The sequence below is a fragment of the Pseudopodoces humilis genome, chromosome 6 (assembly GCF_049639895.1).
Source record: "Pseudopodoces humilis isolate 2021_Gansu_Grassland_sample_001 chromosome 6, ASM4963989v1, whole genome shotgun sequence".
In the NCBI taxonomy this organism is placed as follows: domain Eukaryota; kingdom Metazoa; phylum Chordata; class Aves; order Passeriformes; family Paridae; genus Pseudopodoces; species Pseudopodoces humilis.
Genome location: NC_142205.1, coordinates 18,060,732 through 18,081,272, shown reverse-complemented (window position 1 = coordinate 18,081,272; position 20,541 = coordinate 18,060,732). Strand labels below are relative to the sequence as shown.

The following is a 20,541-nucleotide window of genomic DNA, read 5'->3' as shown; positions in this document are numbered from 1 at the left end:
GCATTGTTTAAGTTCACCAATAACATGGTATTAGCTAGTTATCTTTAGAACATCTGTATTCACAGCATGAATTTAAATTCATGATCTTCAAGATTAATGAAAAAGTACAAAAGGAGTTATTCTGCCCGGTGTGCCTTTCTCTGAAAGGTGCAAAATAGTGCATCACTAAATAAAGAGTGGGAGGAAAGAGCTGCATCAGGCTCAGATTAATTTAGACTAGGATTTTCATTTTTGGAACACATTCTTCACTTTCCTAGTAAATGAGAAATAGAGCTTATTTTAGAGTCAGGTTGCTGGTTTTCAAAGTGCCTAAAAAAGCATTGCCATCTCTCTGAGGGATTTAACACTCTCCTCCTGTGTCAGATTTCTCTCCCTACAAGCTTCAGTGATAAAATTCTAAGCTTGTTCACAAAGCCATTCTCTTCTACTCATCAGTTCTTCTGTACTGGCAGCTGGGCTACCTCAGGCACTGGAGTCCAGATAATGTATGGTATATACAAAACCCAAAAAAAATATAATAATTTGCTTGTTCTTACATTTTTCCCCTGCATTCTTCTCACTGTTTTTTCCAAAGTGAGGGAGGGCATCCTGCCCAGCTGGTCTACGTCAGCCTTACTTCTGGCAAGAGATGAACAAACAGCTGCTTTTGCAGCAAGTGAAGCTGCTTATGGATGAACAATTCTGCCTGTGTCTGAGCAGGGGTGACTCATGCAGGCTTTGTCACTGAGTGGCAAGAGCTTTGCAGGACTAAAAAAGAAAAAAAAAACCCTCTTTAAATATCACACATTAGCTCTATTGATAAAGAAATGTTTTGATGGCTTGACTTGTTTTTCACCACTTTAATGTTTGCCACAAGTAGGATACAGTCACTTGGATTAGCAAGAAAACCTTGAACCGGAGGTACTTTACTTGTTAAACATGTCATCAGGCAATAACAAATTACGTGCATTTGGTTAAACTGGAATAATTTTTTCCTCTCATTTCAAGTTGATTTTTGTTGGCACAAATAACAAAACTTCTTCAGACAGTCTCTGGAAGCATTTGTTGCTGCAGTTTGAAAAATACTGCAAATAGTTAGACTGCAGCATTCCAGTGACAGATATCTAAGGCTATTTATTTTTATGATTGATTACAATCTCACAAGTTCTGACACATGAAAGCTCTTCTATCTTTATGGTAGTTATTTGTAAATATTTCCCTTCATAATGTTTTGGTAGCAATGCTTGGAAACAATTACTAAAACATAGAAGAAGATAGCTAAAAAATCTAATTCTCTCATGTGAAAAGGTAAAAACAGAAAGCTTAAGAGAAACTGGAGACTTCTGCAAGACAAGATGACTCAGTTGCCTTTACCTGAACCCCTACCCACGCAAAGAATTGCTTTTGTAAGCTGCCAAGATCTTGCAGTGCTGAGCGAGAGGAAGGTGCATGGGGAGCAATGGCTGCGGTGTTAGTGTCCTTTCTGTATTGCCAGGCAGACAATCATTCATGCAGCAACAAGGAGAAGTGTTAAATGGGGTGTGTGTGTTTTGGCAGAACTGGGACTTCAGGTAGCATATTTGCAAGTTCTGGTCCACATTTTATGATTTTGTAAGATAACATGGTGAAGACAATTGATGTGACTGTGGCTAAACATGATGGTTTCTGCCTTCCGTGAAGATTTGGTTGTGCTTGTTTTCCTTTTCCTTCTGCATGTTTTATTGACAATCAGGAGTGTCCAGCTTTGGTGCAGACATTGTCTATGGACTCCTAGACTGTACAGCAGCTATCCCAGTGATGCTGCTTTTAGGCATTGTGGGGCTGATACAGTGTTGCTACTTTGTAAATAATTAGCTGAAAGTGGTGTAAGAAAAAGCTGTGATATTAAAATAAAAAGACCGTACTTGCAGCAGTGGATTGTTTTGGTTAACAATTTATGGGTTCTTGACAAACAAGAATTTGCTCTGGTAAAGTGCCATTAATTTAAATCCATTCAGCTGTGAATTCTGTTCACTGAATCCTGAGGGGTAGTGTTAACCTAAATGAAGTTGAATGGTCTTTTCCTCAGTGATCTCTGAATGACAGAAACAAAAATACAGCAGCTAGAGGGCAAATGTATAAAGTTTATAACAAAGCATTAATATATAAAATAAACCCTTAAACCTCTAGTTTAACAGTGTCTCTTTGGGTCACAGCATTTTCAGGGAAGAATTTTATAGCAGGTGGTGCTGCCTCATGAGACATTTGCAATGCAGAATTAAACGACTTGGCCTGTTCTGCCCTGTCAACTCTCTGATTGGCCAACTGTCTGGAAGAAGCACTCTGTTGTTTTATGAATTGATATTTTACTGTATTTTGTGTATGTTAATAATGCTGCTTTTACTGGATGAATTTGGATTTCTGAAACATTCTTTTCATAAGACTCCATGATTTTGGGGTTTTTTTTGCCTTAAAATTGGTAGTAAATAAAAAGTTCTCCTTTTATTGACAGACTGCTTGACCTTGCAAGTTATAATTGCTTGCAGTTGTATCGTATGCCTCACCCCCTCCTGGGCTGGAGGAGAGTTGGTCATAGTGCATGAGTGACAGCTTTGGTCCAGTTCCTAGCCTGATGCCAAGCGTTACACAGAAGTTTTGCTCTGCTGCAGACATTGGAGGCATTAATAAAGGGTGATTCCTCTTCCCATTTCCAGCTTTATTTGAACAAGATTGAAACCTCAAAATGTTACCACATTTGTTTTGTGTGGTCTTTGTTACTAGAGAGAGATTCTGGAAATTCAGTTAATCTATCTGAATTAAATGACATGACACCACCACGCCTTTTGTTCATCAGCACTTTAGCATTTTAAAAAAAAATACAGTAGCTATGAAGCTACTTGCCTTTTTGACTTACTTGTTTTGATAAAGAAATTAAAAGGAGTTCTATCTCTTAGTATCCACTCAGCCTTACTAACTGTGCATTGGTTTTACACTTTACCTGTGGGGATAGTGAAATGCAGTTTGCCAAAACCAGTTACTTTTGCAGCCACAGCTTCCCCTGAACAAGTGAACTTCTTATCAGCACCCATTGTACTAGCTTCAGTGACTTGCACTGAACTGGAGCTGAAATAATCGGGAAGGATGATTTTGGTAGTCTGTCTTGCATCAGCAGGATTTTAATTGGCACATTGTAGCTATGGTGACTGGCATCCCATAAATACCAAAGATAGATTTTCATATACAATCTTCTACTTCAGAAGATTGATTTTTTTTCCTAACTCTGCAATATAATGATGTGCATTAATTCCTCAGTGCAGTCAAAGATACAGGAAAAGTCAGGCTGGTTATTGTGGTGGGTTTCCCTGGTCTCTGCAGAGCTCCTAAAGATGAGGCCTAGTTGTGCTGAGTATAAACAACTGTATATGCTGAATGCCTTATAGATTGGTATTTAATACTCCGTGGTCCTTGAAAGGTCGTTGCTTTTTGATTTGGATATTGAATGTAAATGTGTCTTAATTCAAGTCAGACTTTTCAGCAGTCACAAGCTCGGGACTTCATCAGCTGCTTGAGCATTTTGGCCAAGTCTTTTTGTTGTTGGCCCATTTTTTTGCTTTTGACATGAATTAGCTTTTGTGAGTAGACGAAAAAAATAATGCCTAAGCACATGTATTAGCAGCTATTAATACAAATTCTGTACTGATGTAGCACAGGGGGGGTTTAAGTAATGTCAGTAAAATGAAACTGGAGTAGCCACTTTGTTCCTTTTTATTAACTAGGAAGACTTCTCTGCTACAGAGAATTTTAATATTTACGTATTTACGAAAAGGCTTTCTGATAATTCTCTAGTTTTAGTCTGAGTGGAATTAGTTCCTGTCACTCCTAAAAAGCATTGACCACATATCTGTGTTTTCTTGGTCTTTCATAATTTGTATACTCTGACGACTGTTGATTCAGGGTCTGATTCAATTCCTGTGGATGCTTTGACTGTTCAAATGGATTTTTTCACTAAAAACTGGATTTGACCATCATCTCAGAAGCCTCCCTGTGATTTAAATAATACTAGCCTTTTGGCCTGGAAGAGGCAAAATCTATGACAGCTTTACTCTTTCTAATACAGATATACTCTGCTGCTACAGCCTATGTTTTCTTGCTTATGAACTCTGTTTTTGTCATGGCAGCTCCTTCGAATGACCATAGCAAAGCAAAGACTGGGAGATGATGAAGTTGGGGCTCGCCACTTTGCAGCACATGAGCGGGAGGACCTTGTTCAACAGTTGGAGAAGGCTCGAGAACAGGTAAGAATTAAATGGGCATATAGTATCATGTTTTACAGAGCTATTGTAGTAGTAAATAAATAGCAAGTAAATAATTTCTGTTCTGTTTCAAGGGCTGGTAGCTGTTTGATGTTGGAAGTAGTGGTTAGAGTGAATCCTAATCTCAGGAATTTTTTCTCTAGATTACTGACTCTCCTTTTCTTTTTAATGTCCAGCAACAACTTGTGACGATTGAATATTGACAATGAATGTCAATGAAAGGTACCCTTTAGCAAAGGCTTTTACAAGTATTCAACACAGTGTACAGTGGCTGATGCACCTTCTAACGATACCCTCTGAATCAAATTTTCTGTAAAAGTGTTGTTAGTGTCCTCTTCCTCCTGCCTCCAAGCTCTTTCTTCTCCTCTTTTGAAAAATTCTCACATCAGACCTGTTTCCCCTTCCTCAAGCCTGTATGACTGCTCTTTACAATGCAGCATCAGACTTTTTCCCTAACACTGATACATAAATTTCTGGACAGTTTTGCAGGTCTGCGTTCTCAGTTTTTCCCACACTTATTCTTACCAGTGTCAGTTCCAGCCTGAATAAGCCGTTCTGTGATCCAGGAATTTCTAGTTTTTCAGTCTTCCCTCAATTGCAGCACTACTGCACTTTACCAGAAAGGCTGTTGGTCTTCTTCCAGTGTGATACTCCCTGCTAACTCTGTTACCAAGCTTGTATTCTTTCTGTTCATCACCCAGCCTCTTTTAAATGGTAGTCTGTTTCCCTTTCTGGCATATCCATGTTTTCTAGGGTATTGGAGACTTTTGTCGCTGCAGACTTTTCTCACATCCAAGGAGTTTCATCTCCTTGGAAGTTTGAAGCTCTTTGTCCTTGAATATATTTCACACTGGACTTCTTCACTCTTTTGCTCAATAACAAAGCTCATCCTGTTGCCTCTGTGTTGGTTTATTTTGTACTTTCTCAGTTCTTATTCTGTGAAACCTCATTGATCAAGTCCTATGATTAGTGTAACTTTCCACTTACAGGCTTTTTGACAAGTTTTTATTTAGTTGACTTAATTCTAGAGTCCTAGAAATTATATGATAAAACCACCTTAATATGTTTGTAGAGTACAATTACAGTAGGGATTGAGGTTCATTTGCTGTTACATTTTAATTGTTTTCTAGAAATTTTTTCAAATAAATCTAACCTGTAAATTTACTTAATTCCAAATTAATGAAATATTACTGAAATTGAGTAAAAATACCTGTTTGAGCTTTGAGCTTTGAAAAGACTTTTGACTGTCCAAAATCAGTATTGTTCAAACATGTGCGTGTTGCTATTTTCAGGCCGGGTCCTATATTAGCTATTGTTTAAACTTATACTGATACAGCTCTCCTTCCTTCTCAGATTGAGACTCTGAGATATGATCTTCAGGCTGCACTGGATGAGTTACAAGATGTGAAAGAGGAACGTTCTGTTTACCAAGATAAGTCTGACAGACTAAACCAAGAGTTGAATCATGTCTTAGGAGGGCATGAAAACCGTATCATTGACATAGATGCCCTATGTATGGAGAACAGGTGAGTGCATTACTATTTCCCTAGAAAAACTGTGTTGTTGTAATAGGAGTATCAGGAAGTCAGTCACAACAAAACTTTAAAGAAAATATATCCAAGAATGAAAGCTAAGAGATTTTGGTAATTTGCTTTGCCTGTTTTGTTTATACTGTAATGTTTAATTACATTATTATTATTTAATGTAAGCATTAAATAATATTGAGGAATCTAGGCTACAGGAAATTACCAATGTTGTATTTGGCTACAGAGATGCCAGTGATGTTCCCATAAAAAGCTAAACAAGGAAAAGGAAGAGAAGACCTTTTTATTCCTGTCACTGTATGGCACCAAAACCAGGAATATTAAAAATTTGTGTATTCAGAAATTCCCAGTGAGCTGTAACGGACTAATGTTGAATTGGTAAGAGAGACTTTGAGTACCCTAGTTAACAGTTACAGACATAATTTTCTCCACAGGGAGAGGTTGTCAGCATGGAGTGATTTGCCAAAAAAAGTTGCTGGTGAAATCACCCATGTAGGTATCTTGCTGGTTTCTTGGGAAAAGAATGTGTTTTATGGTCTCTACTAAGGATGACAGAGAGGAACCTCTGACAGAGCCATAGCAGGTATCTCACTTAATGTTAACAATTACCTTAAAGTGAAATAGAACTTGTAAGACAGTTTCCATTTACAATAACTTTGCTTTAGGCAAGAAGGTGTACTACCAAAGGCATTGCTTCTTCCCAGCAACTTCAGGGTTGTTTTTTTTTGTTTTGTTTTGTGTAGCCTACACACAGAGTTTTGTATCAATTTAAGCCTCCTGCTCCCCTGACAGTGATGTGAGTTTTTTCTGTGAAATAATTAAATTGTCACAAACCCTAATACAGCTGCAGTTGTACTACATGAAAAAAGATGGCTTATAAATAATATACCTATTTTATACATAAAAACTATATTTTCCTGTTTGGAAATAACTGTCTCATCCAAGTGCATAAACTCTATTAGAGAGAACTTTGCTGTTTCATTCAACTGTGTACCATTTTTCAGCTATACTGTTAAATTTTCTACTTTGTGATTGCTAATGAGAAGTGCCAAGTAAGTGATGGATATTGCAATGCAAAAGTTCTGCATAGCTGAGTCTTGTGTTGACATATATACAAATCTTCATGTGTCCATCTCACAGACCTTCAAGTACAGAGGGCACACATAAATGCTTCCTGACTATTTCCTCTAGACATAAACATATTCTTTCAGCTTTCTTTCCCAGGAACCTGACGACCAATACAAAGTAGCTGTGCAGCATGCTTGACAAATCTAACAGGAGGGCAGCCTCCTGTTCTGATGCAATTTGTTTCCCTACTTAAAGTTTTATGGGGTCAAGAACAGTAAGATTTTGTTATTTCATCCCTCACAGAACTGCAGAGGGAAAAGAACTCTCAATAATTCAAAGAGAGAACATGCCAAATAGTAAAGAAGACTGCTTGAGGCAGTATTTGAAGGTAAGTAAAGGATTACATTTCTTTTTCAGGTATCTTCAAGAGAGATTAAAACAACTTCAAGAGGAAGTCAACCTTCTGAAGTCTAGTATTACTAAATATAAGGTGAGATCCTCTCAGTATATCATCAAAACTGTGCTTCTTTGTTCATCGAAGTTACTGTTCATTTGCATGTTAAATGTGTATGAAGAACAAATTTGGTCTTGCAAGAAAAATCCACCATTGACATTCTAACAATATTAGTATGTATACAAATTACATGCTCATTCTTCCTTGTAGGCTTCTCAGCTGAGGGCAGTACAAAGGGATACCTGTTAAGAGTATTTTGAGAAATTAATGAAATACTTTTTTTAAGTTCTGTGGGGGAACCATCACTCTACTGGGGGGCAGGTGATCAGCCTTCCAGCCAGCTGGTAGGTGAAAAATAGCAGATCATGCAGTGGTGAATGACTGCAGCTGTGTTGCCGTCACAAAAAGACCTTGTTTCCCTGTTCTCTGGTGGCTGTGCTATTTCTTCATGTAGCTTAATGGTCACTAAGCTTTCATTGTTCTTCTTTTCCTGAGTTAAGATATATACTGTTTTACATAAAACCTTCAGGACTGATTTTTGCCCTTCCCGGAAGCTATGCACTCTTATTTCCTTCTGCAAGGAATTTTTGGGGATTGGGAGGGGAGGGCTGCTTGATTTTGGGGAGTGGGAGGGCTGCTTGTCAGACCATGAGAAGGTTAATCTTAGAATTGCCAATAGGACTTCTTCATTTAGGTCACTATAAAGTAGTCACAGCCTTGATTGTTTTTTGTGCATGAGCAAAGCCCCTCAAAGTACCAACTTCATTTCATTGTCTGTTCCTGCTTGCAGCTTGGGTCTCTTTGAATGTGAGTTAATTAGTGAGAACTGAGCATCTTGATGGTCTGGTGGGTTTCACAGAACTGTAATTGAAAGAGCTGGGCTTCTGTAGCAAGACCATTCTGCTTCTAATTCTTTAAGTCGGTATTTGGTACTAAAAGGGCTTATAGAAACCCTGATAGAGGAGTTGGAACTTTTCATATGTGACCTATCCAAAGAAATGCTGGGAAAAGTCTGCTTTTGTTTCCAGTTGATGCTGTCTACAGGAAACTGCAGTATCTTCTCTGGCAGTCAGCAGATTATTAAAAAATAGGCAAGTCTTAAATATGCATTGGGGGAGTGGGTGGGAGAGACTGCAGTAAAGTGATTATGATGGGACAAATGAGTCTTTGTAACGTTACAAAGATGTAACATTACAAATTGCAGCCTAATGTTTAGGCTGGACAGTAATAGTCTTTGAGTTACACCCCCATAGTTTACTATGGGTATAAGGTCCAGGCCTTGCAGAGTTGCTCTGAGACCAAAATTCAAAGTTCCAAAGTCTTTCCTCCTAATGACAGGATTTGTTGACTACTGTTTTTCTAAATAAGTTATTTGTTGTTTTCCTAGAATGCACTAGAGAGACGAAAAAATTCAAAGACTCATAGTAGATCCAGTAGCAGTGCTCTGACTGGAGTCCTTTCTGCAAAGCAAGGTATTGCATAAATGCAGCGTGGTGTTGCATATCTCATTGAATTCCTTTCATCTAACCTCTTAATTTCAATAACCCTTTCCTTACTAACCAAACCAAAAGCTCTCTTCTTGTTCCCTGTTTATTACTATGTGCTAATTCTGTCCTCTTCTCAGTTGACTTGACAATATAAAATTTGCCTACAGGTTACTGCTTCTTCTTTTGTTAATTCTTTTGCCATTCATTCTCTCCCCCATTAGTTTTATAAAATATTTCTTTACTCTCTATACCCTGACAAATCACTTCTTTATTCATCTCTTTGCTCTGCTAACAATGGCAGTCACAATTCACATTCCATTGAAAAATAGACTGGGTGGTGGAGGAGGGGCAATAAGATTTTCTGCTACTGCTCTTGGAAGCTTTTACATTCAGATGTTTTACAAGAAATCTTTGTATCCCATGTTTCTTCATGGGTAGCAAAATGGAATAATCTCCCTGTTTCAAAGAAAATATCAAGATTAGGAAAGAAAGGCAATGAGAAAATTCTTTGAAGCAAACAGTATACCTTGCCACCCTACTGTTTAAATGTAGGTATATACATATGAGATCAGTAGTAAGTGTCATGGTAAGCTGAAACTCATTTCTCTAGTTTTGACTTCTCTTTTCTCCTCTTCTGCATGTACTGGCATACATGTACATATATATATATATATATATATATATATATATATATATATGTATATTTACATAAAGAAGCAGAGCCAGATTCTAGTTAGAGATTTTAATGATATTAGTGAATTTCTTGATTTGGTTTGAAGGTACAGACTGTGTTGCAAAGGAAGAGTTCATTGCTGACTGTATTTTCACACCAGTCTTAAATAATGTGAAGGATAGAATGGTTCTAAAAATTAATATATTTCTTGGAGGTTTTAATGACCAGTTTTTACCAATTTGTAGGGCTGTAAAAGAATTGTTTTGTATCCTTCTGAACACTTAAGAATTTTCCAAAAAGCAGAACTGAGTTAATGTAAGATGTGTCTGCCTATACTTGTTCTGGCTCTTGCTGTGAATAACAATCAACTTGGAAAGCCACCATATTTATGCCAACTAGAAATGACAGTTCTGATCTTTTGGCTTTTTTATTTTATTTGAAGGAAAAATACATATATTCATTTAAGTAATTGGAATAGTTCCTTAATGCTAAGTAAATGTCTGTGTTTCATCTCTGCATGAGAAGCCAAAACTCATTTGCGTTTTTAATGTTATAGTCCAAGAGTTGTTGTCGGAGGATCATGGATGTAGCCTACCAGCCACACCACAATCCATTTCAGATCTCAAATCACTGGCCACTGCATTACTGGAAACCATCCATGAAAAAAACATGGTCCTACAACACCAAAGACAAACCAACAAGTAGGTGCCATGACTTCTAAGTAAAATATCAAGCTATGGGAAAGTTAGTTTGGGGAAATACTAAGGGAAATGGGAAGGAAGATTCATTTTCACAGAAAATTCATCATCACAGTTAAATGGTTGATTCTTTACTTTTTAAGACCAGATTTGTGATTTGAGAAAAATTACATTTTCATCTTAAATTCTGGAGTTGACAGAGACCTGTCTGCCACTGCTAGGCAAGGATTGGTTTGCTGCATAGGTTATTGTGACTGTGATTACACAAAGCAGACTTCTCGCAGGAAGTCTGTAGGGACAGCTAAAGGAAAGCTTCTGGGAGGAAGGACACCCTTAAACTGGAGAGAAGGTATGTGGTAATTGGTTGTAAGTGTAGGAACTTTTTAATAAGCATTGGTGGGGTTAGTAAGTGTTGCTCCTAGAAAAGTCTGAAAGTGTTAATGTAACATTTGACACATGCTCAGTGGCCGTTTCCTACAGATGATACCTGTTATCCTATCGTTACTTTGCTAAAAATTGAAGGAGATAAACACAGTTGGATTGCTATTATATGTTTTTTTTAAAAAATCTGAACTGAACTTTAAAGGAGAATTTATTTACTCTTAGCTGTTCTGCTCATCAGTAGAATTCTTTGTGGCTTGTACAGTTCCTATCATGGCAGAATATAAAAGTTTTTGACACATTTTGTGACATTCTGATATTATTGTCCTTATATAGTGTATAAAAATCAGAGCTAGGAAGTGGTTCCTTGATTTTGCACTTAATTTCACTCTCTCCTTTTTTTTTGTTGGTGGGTTTTTTGTTGTTTTGTTTTGTTTTCTGGGTTTTTTTTAACGCTGAGTCACTACTGGTAATCAGAGGTTATTCAGGCTTCTCAAAAGCACATCAGGACCAGATGCCAGCAACAGCCAGACATCTTTCCTGAAAAGAAATAGTACTGAAGTGAACTGTATTACACTAGAATGAATGATTCACTTTGAAAATTGGTAACTTAGATATTAGGCAGACTCCATTGCATAATTCTGAGTGATGTAGCAACAGAAGTGGAGGAGCAGTTAATAGCTTAAATTGGGCATTTGAGACAAAAAATGTCCAAACAGCTAAAGGGAGATAAAGTGGTGAAACTGTAGTCCAGATCTAACGGATGGCAGCTCAGTAAATTTTTGTCCTGTGATGCAAGAGGAGTTGTTGCACAGAGCAGTGCTAGGGAAGCGCTAACACCTGCTTTCTTCCTTCTTACTGCTAGTGTAACATCAGAAAGAAAACATCCAGAGAACAACTGTTGTTCCAGGTGTAACCAGTCTTTACCTTTCACATCCTGATACTGTATCACTACCCACTGTTTTATTTTGCATAATTTTAATTTTTTTGTGAAGTTCTTTCTTAGTTTTGTATTTCTCTTTGGTGATATGCAGTCTCCTGCATCTCTCAAATACCATTGTAATGATTGTTTTCTGATACTGCTCTTTCGGCTTTCAACTACTGGGTATGGGTTGTCTTGAGATAACCCACACAAAGAGATGTAGTTCTTATGTCTGCATGTCCAACTGTTCACATATAGCCTTGAGAAGAGATTGGATATATTCAAAAGCTATTATTCTACGGCCAACAAAATACCAGGTTTTAGAGAGAAGTGACAGTCCATATCAGTCCAGGGTCAGGAGTGTTCTCAGAACTGAAGTGTTATATTCAATTCAGGATGGTTCAGGGGAAAAAGAAGGAATATAAATCCTGATCAAGTTGAGTGAAGAGCCTCAAAAACAATCCTATGTAGTATTCTCGTTCTTTTTGCCACTTTAGGCTTTAGGTGGATTAAAGAAGCTATTAAAGAGCTAGGAGGAATGGGAACCACTACAGGTGGAAACACCTAAGACATAAAAATTTAATGTGAAAAAGGGAAATGCAGGTAGGGCATCAAGGAAAAACATCCTTTATTTGAGATGCAAATAAATGGGGGTATGTATTTGCCATATAAAAAGTTAAAAGTCTGCTGACTTGTGAAAACGGGAAAGAAGCTGCCCACCTGTTGGACAAGATTAGATGTGAGGGTACTGTCAGTGCACAAGTTAAACGGACAGGTTCATAAACTGGTACTAGTAGAAGATGCATTCTTTTGTTGAAGACATTTCTCCATTTGAAATAGGAAGTTGAGAAGGATATGAGGCTAGAGAAAATTGCAGTGACAAAAAGTTTTTACATAAATCACAAGGTAGCAGTCTTTCCCTGTGTAAAGAGCATGTTTGGATGACACATTTACTCTTTCAGATTGTTGTTTGAAAAAAGGGAGATTTAGTGGGTAAAGAACGTGAGATTTTGGGGTGGTTATTTAATTTCGAGGAGGAAATTCTGCATTTGGTATTTGATGGGTGAATGACCTAGTAATGATTCTCTCCCTATCAGTACATGAGATTTTTCAGACCATATAAACTTACTTTCCCCCATACAGTCAACCTACTCCAAGGCCTACCTCTTCAATAGCTTGCAGATTGAGAATTGGCTGTGTAAGTTTACAATAGCAGAATGGTGGATATGCTTTCTGAATAACTGAAGCAATGACAAGACAATGGATTTTTTTTTAGTGTAGATTGGAATTTGGATGTTCTGTTGAAGTTTACTTTCTGTTCTTACACTATTGTTAAAAAAAATCCATTGCCACTTGTTCTTGGAAAAGACACACTGCTGTTACTGCCACTCTTCTAAAGATGTGGCATGATAGAAGGAACTGTGGGAGTATGTGCCTAGGAGCAAGAAGGCAAAATCTAGCCTTTATTTTTTATCCTGTTTTCAGAAAAAAAAGAAGTTGCTGGGGAAAAAAACAGATCGTTTTTCCAAGGTGGTTGGTAGCTACTAATACTAAGTTCAAGTAATGTCCTATGTTTTTCTCCACAAGCCTGTTAGCTTAATTTGTAAAGGCAGTTCTAAATTAATTCTCCACGCAGTAGTGTGTTGCAAGATTAAAGTTACATAAATGCAAAACCAAATGGTCCTAACTCTGCTTAGCAAATGGATAAACATCCCTTTTTTTTAATTCTACCAGCAATAAACCATTTATTAGATGCTCTTTTTAGTGCAATTTGTTCCTGAAATTGCCAGCACTTGTGCAAGCTGTATCAGCGTAAAAGCTGCCCTGGTGGTTAGATACATTGCACTAATTTTAACAGTTCTAACTTGGGCAAGTTCAGTCATGTCCAAAATTACAAAAAGGATTGTCAGTCTGTAACTTGAGCACGAGTTTCCATGCAACGTCTAGAGCCAGATATGGGACTGTGAGAGACCTATTTACAGACATTTAGGTGATGGCACTTGTATGAGGGTGTATGTCTTCTGTAGCAAGATCTAAATTAAAGTGAGGTGAAGAGAGCTCAGGTGCTGTAAATCACCACAGCTCCCTTCAGATCATGGCCATATATGTTGGAAAGCATACAGAGCCAGAAAGAGGCTTCTGGAGTCAGGTGGGAGCATTGCTCCTGTTGCACAAACAACAGATTTCTGTAAAACCTTCTGGAATGAGGTTTGTACTAATTCTTCTGTTGCATTAGGCACAGGACCAGAGAGCAAATGAAATAGCTATCAGCACCTGTGTCTGTGACATGATTCTCCTGTTTAATTGAAGGATCTGGTTCACTGTGTCTAGAGATAAAAAAAGAGATCAGGGAATTGGGTGCTACCAGCCCATGCAGCCCCTTTAAAAATACCCACCCAGGTAGGCCTAGCCAGGCCACCACAGCTCAGTTTTCCCACAGCATGTATGGAGGTGGCAAATTACCTGGAGGTCTCAGGGGAAAGGAAGAAATGTGATAAACCACATTGTGTTCTAATAGCTTACGCATTTATCTTTCAAAAATTGATTGCTATAAGAACTTGCAGCTTTATTTAGGGTTTATTTCTCCCATACCTGTCTTGAGGTAATGAGGTTTTTTAAGCAAACTAGAATGATACTTATCACTGAATGTATTTTGCTCTATTCCTCAATGAAAGAAGTGGGGTTATTGTCCTCTGCTGTTGCCAAGCATTGTTCTGAGACAAAAAATGATCCTTCTATATGAGAACCTGCAACAAAGGTTAAAGAAATAACTAAGTGCCTCTTCTGAGGATTCCAAAACCATTAGAAATAGTGTGGTACAGCTGATAAATAAATTATAAAATTTAAAAGAAGCAAGAAAAAAGTGACTTTGCTGTTGTTACCTGAGTAACAGGAGCAGTAGCAATAACTTTTTACAGAGGGTTGAGTTTCCTTCTATTTTATGGGTAGCTGGCAGGGAGAGCAGCATCCTTCTGTTTTCTGCCCTGGAACTAGTGGTGAACTACTTAGAAGAATAATAAGGATTAGAAGTGCTAGACTTCTGACTCCTTTGTGGTGACAATCATTAACCAAATTAACATTGTTTTGTCAGTTCCCTGACAGAATTAACATGATGTAGAAGAAGACTTACATAATGTCTCTCTCTGTTCCTCTGTAAACCAGGGGAATTCCACGTTCTTTAGCTGACCCTTGGTGAGACCTTAGGCAGGAAGGTGGGAATGGGCTCCCAGTTTACAAGGTGGAGTTTCCTGAAAGCTGCTCCATGCCTTTTGCTGTCAGCTGTCGTGTTGTACTGCAGAGCCCAATTGCCCAACTGGATGTCAGGGTTATGAAAACAGTGTTATTAAAGCTGAATTTCTCATACCAAATGGAAGCATTCTGAAAGTGAAATCTAGACTTGAATAATTTTGCTTTTAATTGGAGAAGACAGTAGTAGACCCATCATAACCTTTTAAACCTACTGAAATACTGAGTTTCAGTGGGGAAATGAACCTAACTTTGTCTTTTCTCCTCTGCTTTTGAATATGATAGACTGTTCTTCTTAGTTGACACACACCCCTGTACCTCTCAGTGCTTTCTCTGATGTTTATTATAAGCTTTCTCTTTCTTTTTCACATTGTCTCTCATACTGACATTTTTGTAATCTTTAAAATACTTACAGGCTTTTATTGTGTCATTGCAAAGCCCTCACAGCAGAAATTTCAAAAATGCTTAGTCCTTGTTAATCAATTTTTCTAGCCCCTTTGATATTTGCTGGGTGTGCTATTCTTCATGTCCTTCCCTGAATCTGCCATCGTGTCACTAATGACATTCCCAGTGTACTCAAATGTCTGCACATAAAGCCCTTGCTGAGGAGCTCTCAGTGCAGTGTTACACAGCTCTGGTATGCACAGGAAGATACTATTGCCTTGCTGGGGTGGGATATGCTGCTTCTCAGCATTCAGTTCAAATTTAACTGACTTATCCTGTTGCTGTAATTTGATGAGTAAAACTTGCTGTCCATAATCTCTGCTGTCATGTTTAGAATTGCTGCCTTGTCTAGGTTTCTCAGTCTAGTGAGTATTGTTTGGGATTTATTTAAAGATTTTGACTCTAGCAGACTTGCTGTGCCTGTAAAACACTTGCAAAAATTCATTGGAGAAACGAGCTTTCTTTGCAAGATAGAAATCTCTTATTTGATCTGTGGAGAGAATTAAGACTAAAAGTTAAATCCTGCAGGAGAGCTAACTGCAAATAGTATTTGTGTATGAAGTCAGATACAAAAGAAGACATGACCCGAGAAATACAGTGAATACTGAGTGGGTGATAAAGGCATTGAAGAGCTTGAAGCTTTTTAGTAAAGTAGAAAGCAGTTCAATGCTTAAAAAAAAAAAAAAAGGTGTGATAGAAAAAATATTCCTTGCCATTTTAAGCAATCTTAGTGATAGAGAAAGCTCCCTGAATAAAGGACTAGCAAAAATTGTGTCTTAGAACTTCAAAGTCAGTCTAGATATTGTCTTGAGTTTTCTATATTTTCTGTGTAGCTTTTTCCTTCTTGTTTTAGCTATAAAGAAAATAAAGTGATATTTGCAGGCAAGAAGATAGAAATATTGTGATTTGCTTTTCTTTTTCTTTACTGCAGAGATTGAATGTCCAGTACATGCTAGGCCTTTTGCTTTTTTAAAAGCATGGTATAGATGAGACAAATATATTTGATTTTTTTTTTAACTCTGAGAGAGGTTGTCCATTGCTGTTAGTGAAAAGAGATGATTTGCATACAGATTTACTGCACTAGTTAAGTAGCAATTAAAATGTTCACCTGTAGTAATATAAGTAATTGGGCTTTGGTTACCTTGGGATAACAGCTACTCTTTTTCCGAAGAATTCTAGGTAATCGAGTGGCAGAACTAGAAAAGAAATTAAGAACTTTGGAAATTGCAGGCTTGTGGAGTCTTCCAGGTTAGTAAAATTTCAAGTGAATAGCTTGCATTGTTCCATTTTCAAGGGTATGTTTTCATTTAAGAGAAGTTTGGCCATAATTTTTTTAATTACAGTTATTTTCTGAATGTTCTATTCAGCACATTTTCAAAATTAGAAATGTCTAATAAATGTTAAGTGGAAAACCAAAAACACTAGACTTTGTAAACTCTTAAGTCAAATATGTATTAAAAATAACATGAAAAGTGCTAAAAAAAAAAGGTTTAAATATTGAAGTAATCAAATTATTTACATAGACAGCAGGTAGAAAAACAGTGAACTATTTTATTTAAACATTGCATAAAATGATACACAGGTTGTTGGTCATTATGTTTTTCAACCAATTTTATTTATTAATTTTGTACTTCTTGTAACCATGGATTTTGTATTTTACTGTTTTTAAATGCTTTTTTGTAGAATCATAAACTCCTAGAAATTGGAAATGTAAATGGTCCTAAATTTTCTAGTCCATCTCTCCAGAACAGGCTTATTCCCTATAGTGCCTTAAGTATTGTATTTGGTTTTAAATTACTCAAGTAATGGGAGATTAATCTGCTTCCTAATAGACATTGTTGTTAGGAAAGTGTGCAATATTTAATGTACATTTACTTTTTTCCTTCTTTTCTTCCCATTGCACCTAATTGTGTCTTCTGTAACCACTGTAAATTATGCTACTTTGTTGGTGGTGTTTGCATCATTAGGCTTTGTTGTTTACAGATTCTTATCAGTGCTAGTAAGAGTGGGAAAGAGTGGTTTAGGCTTCTGGTTTTTTTTGTCTCTGTTTTTTCCACCTAACATGTACATCTAGAAGAAAATGTTTGGCAGAGCTGAAGAGCCCCTGTAACAAACCTATGCTGTTCAGCTCTTTGGGCTGATGTGGTGTGTTTCCACTTCAGCTTGCCTGTTTGGGCTTTCTCAGTCCTGCTTGACTCTTTCCAGAACTAGAGGTCCAAATATGTTCCCATGGATTTCTCCACAGTTAGGTCACCTAATACATGTAGTGTACTTAGTGCATTTGTGCCTCCCCACATTCTCCAAGAGATGAAGGTGAGATGTTTGTCTAAGACCTTGCTAATGCAGTTTAGCACATTACTACAAACATGTCTCTCAAACTCACCAGTTATAGATACTGTAGGAGTTTGTTTATTTTGTTTTGTTTTACCAAACTGTAACTTTACCAAAGTGTTCCATAAAGTTTTTACACTAATAAATGCAGCATTTCCCATGTTTGTAAAATGTATTTTAAAAAATGGAAGTGGGAACTTGCACCGTATTGGTCTGTGTAGGTAAAGCATTAAATTAATGTTTATACAATAACAACTGTCTCTTTCCTTCCTTTCTTTTGCTGCCTGAAGGCCTGAGCTACAATGTCTCGGTGGGATTTGGGAGTAGGTTCTGCTTAACATATTTTTTTAGTAACTGATCCTAGCAGTACGTTAAATATTGTCATTGCATGTAAATAAATGGAAATGTTATCTGAACATTTTTATATCCAGCAGATAAAGATGCTCAGTCAAATGAGTTAGGTGACCACAGGAGAAATAGAGGCTGCTCTACATGAAAATTAATTTGCATTAAGGAAAATAGTAAGAAGGGATGATCTTAAATATTTTTAAAGGATTTTAACACTGGATTGTGAGTTCTGTTGAACCCTGAGATTTTGTTGATTTTTTTGCTTGCCTTTTAAATCAGCAGTGCATTTTTGTTTCCAAGTGCACTCTGATCCTGAGATGGTCAAAAAGAGCATTGCAACACCTGATGGGTCACCAGTTTTCTTTTCAGAGCGTGCAAAGCTTCCGCTCCATAAAACATCAGTGTGTACAATTAGTGTGGGAATACCACAATGGATGCTGTAGCTGATTGTTGGCTTGGGTGAGGAGCAGAACATGGAGAGTATCTCATCTAGTCAGTCTTAAATCCAGAGTGAAAAAGTATTATTTGGCTGTGAGTGGAATTTTTTGTCATTGAAAAAAAAAAAAATGGATAAAAGCTGATGCTCATTCTAGCGCTGAAAGAAATGCACATTACAAATTGCAGGATTTTAATCTGAAGTTAATGTTCCTACTTAGTCATCATTATTTATATAACATTTATAACATACATTGTCACCATGATAATAATATCTTCCAAACGCTGCTAATATGCTTGATCCTATTGAAGAAAGATCTTGAATGCCTCTGGATTTTTGTTAGGTGACATATTTGTCATCTGCTTTTTGAGAAAGCCCCGAATGAACTATGGGGAAGCTAATCAACAGGAAGTGCATATTTAATTTCTGAGAAGGTAAAATATCCCTGCGGATGTTCTGCCTACCAGACTTTATATTGCCCTGCTTAGAAAATGGGCTTTAGTTAAATTAATCTCTTATGAGGTTTGTTTTCATTGCTGAAAAGAAGGCAAGTTTGGGCATAGATTTGGCTTTGATTTTCTATTTATGATTCTGCCTCCCTTGAGAAGAAAGCAGAGAATGTGATGTTCACAGAAGCATTTAATTCTTTGTCTTGGCTACATTGTGGTTGAAATACGCACAAAAATAAGTAAAATATATTCAATAACAGTACATAATAAACACCATCTTAGTCTTTTCACAATCTGATGTCACTGGATATTCAGATAGGTAATTCTGTATTTTTTTTAATCTATCATTTCCTGAAAATTCCAGATTTCCACTGAAAAAAAAAGTCTAAGAAAGAGCCAACTATGATTCAGCCTTTTTCTGTGTGGGATGATAAGAGAGTTTCGGTGCTGCTTCTTGCCCTGCAGAAATCAGTGTGGAGCAGAGGCAGGGTAGAATTAAAGGGCTCTGCAGCTGCTGTGGCTGTAGCCAGTTACAGTGGCATAGGGTGCAACAGAGGTTATAAGGAAATACCCAACCCTGGAGAAGAAAATGAAAAATTGACTACTACTGAAAACTTATATGTATTTTGAGATCTGTGTACTTTTCACTGTAGTCCTTGAAAAATGCATTAGAGGAACATGAAGCTATATAAGTTATGAAATTGAGCTTACACAGCAGCTAGTTGAAATTCTTTGTGTGTAATCCAACTTCAGATCGTGATTCACGGAATGTAGTGCAGCAGTACCCCTGTGTGCCTACTTCATGAATGGATGTGAATTGCTGTTAATAAATAAATAAATAAATATTTATCAGACTCTTTGGGCCACATCTATTGTTAAGATGTGTGGATACTGAGCTTAGCTTCATTTTCTGTAACCAGGCTGGTTTTCAGAGAAAAATGTGAAAATAAATATGTTTACTGTGTAAATACTGGCTGGAAGTCAAGAAGTATCTTTTGTGAAGCTTGTCTTGCAATCTTCAGGGACTTAACTCAGGCTTTACTTTTTTTATGAAATAAATTTAAAAGCCTCTGCTTTCTACTTTCATATTAAAACCTCTACCCATTTTTTTTATTCATCATCTTTTTACTTCCTCCGTTGGATTCTTTTGTATCTTTTTAGATATGTGGCTGCTTCTGACTGTGTGTGAATATCTGCTGGGTATTTTCATACCACAAGTTCCCTGTATGATTTGCTTCTTCCAACACATAATTCCTTCACTGTTACAGGAAACTACATTAATCTAGAAGCTTTTGCATTTTGAAATACTGTTTGGATTTGTTTTGCCTTTTTTTATGTTTTTAGTTAATTTTTTGTTACAGTGGAAGGGTTGTCCTCTTTGCTGTTAGTTAATACTGGTTTTTGTTACTGAGTCTAGTGGAGGCAGAATTCTGATACATACTTGACAGGGGGATCGGATTTCTACAAGATCCATGCTTCAAAAGCATCAATTGCGTTCATATTGCTACAGTGTATTGCCCGACATGGCAGTGGTATAAAAAGATCATTACTGCCTTCAGGATCAAGTATTAGCAGCCAGTGCACTTAAAAGGAATTAGGGATTGAGTGGTCCAGTTAGACTCCATGAGAACAGCTTGACTTTCATTATTCCTTAGTATCCACCAGAACTTTCTCAGAGCTGGATTTATTCCAGGTATTTCCTGACCCAGTGTTCTCTTGAAAGTCTTTGTCTTGGATGGGTGATTAGATTTAGGATGTTGCCTTAAGGTGAAACGTACAAACAGATTTA

The 20,541-nt window shown here is 37.1% G+C and overlaps 1 protein-coding gene across 4 annotated transcripts in view; it reads left to right on the top strand.

Annotated features, from left to right (window-relative positions):
• CCDC149 (coiled-coil domain containing 149) overlaps window positions 1-20,541 on the top strand; it is a 52,233-nt gene that overhangs the window by 22,031 nt on the left and 9,661 nt on the right. For 2 of the 4 annotated variants that reach the window (XM_088056530.1, XM_088056529.1), the window contains exons 5-11: window positions 4,137-4,253; window positions 5,625-5,797; window positions 7,301-7,373; window positions 8,725-8,809; window positions 10,054-10,198; window positions 16,360-16,436; window positions 17,810-17,842. In XM_088056530.1, the coding sequence (XP_087912656.1) occupies window positions 4,137-4,253; window positions 5,625-5,797; window positions 7,301-7,373; window positions 8,725-8,809; window positions 10,054-10,198; window positions 16,360-16,436; window positions 17,810-17,842 (703 nt within the window). The remainder of the gene's footprint in view (window positions 1-4,136; window positions 4,254-5,624; window positions 5,798-7,300; window positions 7,374-8,724; window positions 8,810-10,053; window positions 10,199-16,359; window positions 16,437-17,809; window positions 17,843-20,541) is intronic. The other 2 variants (XM_088056531.1, XM_014262696.2) reach the window with 1 other exon arrangement.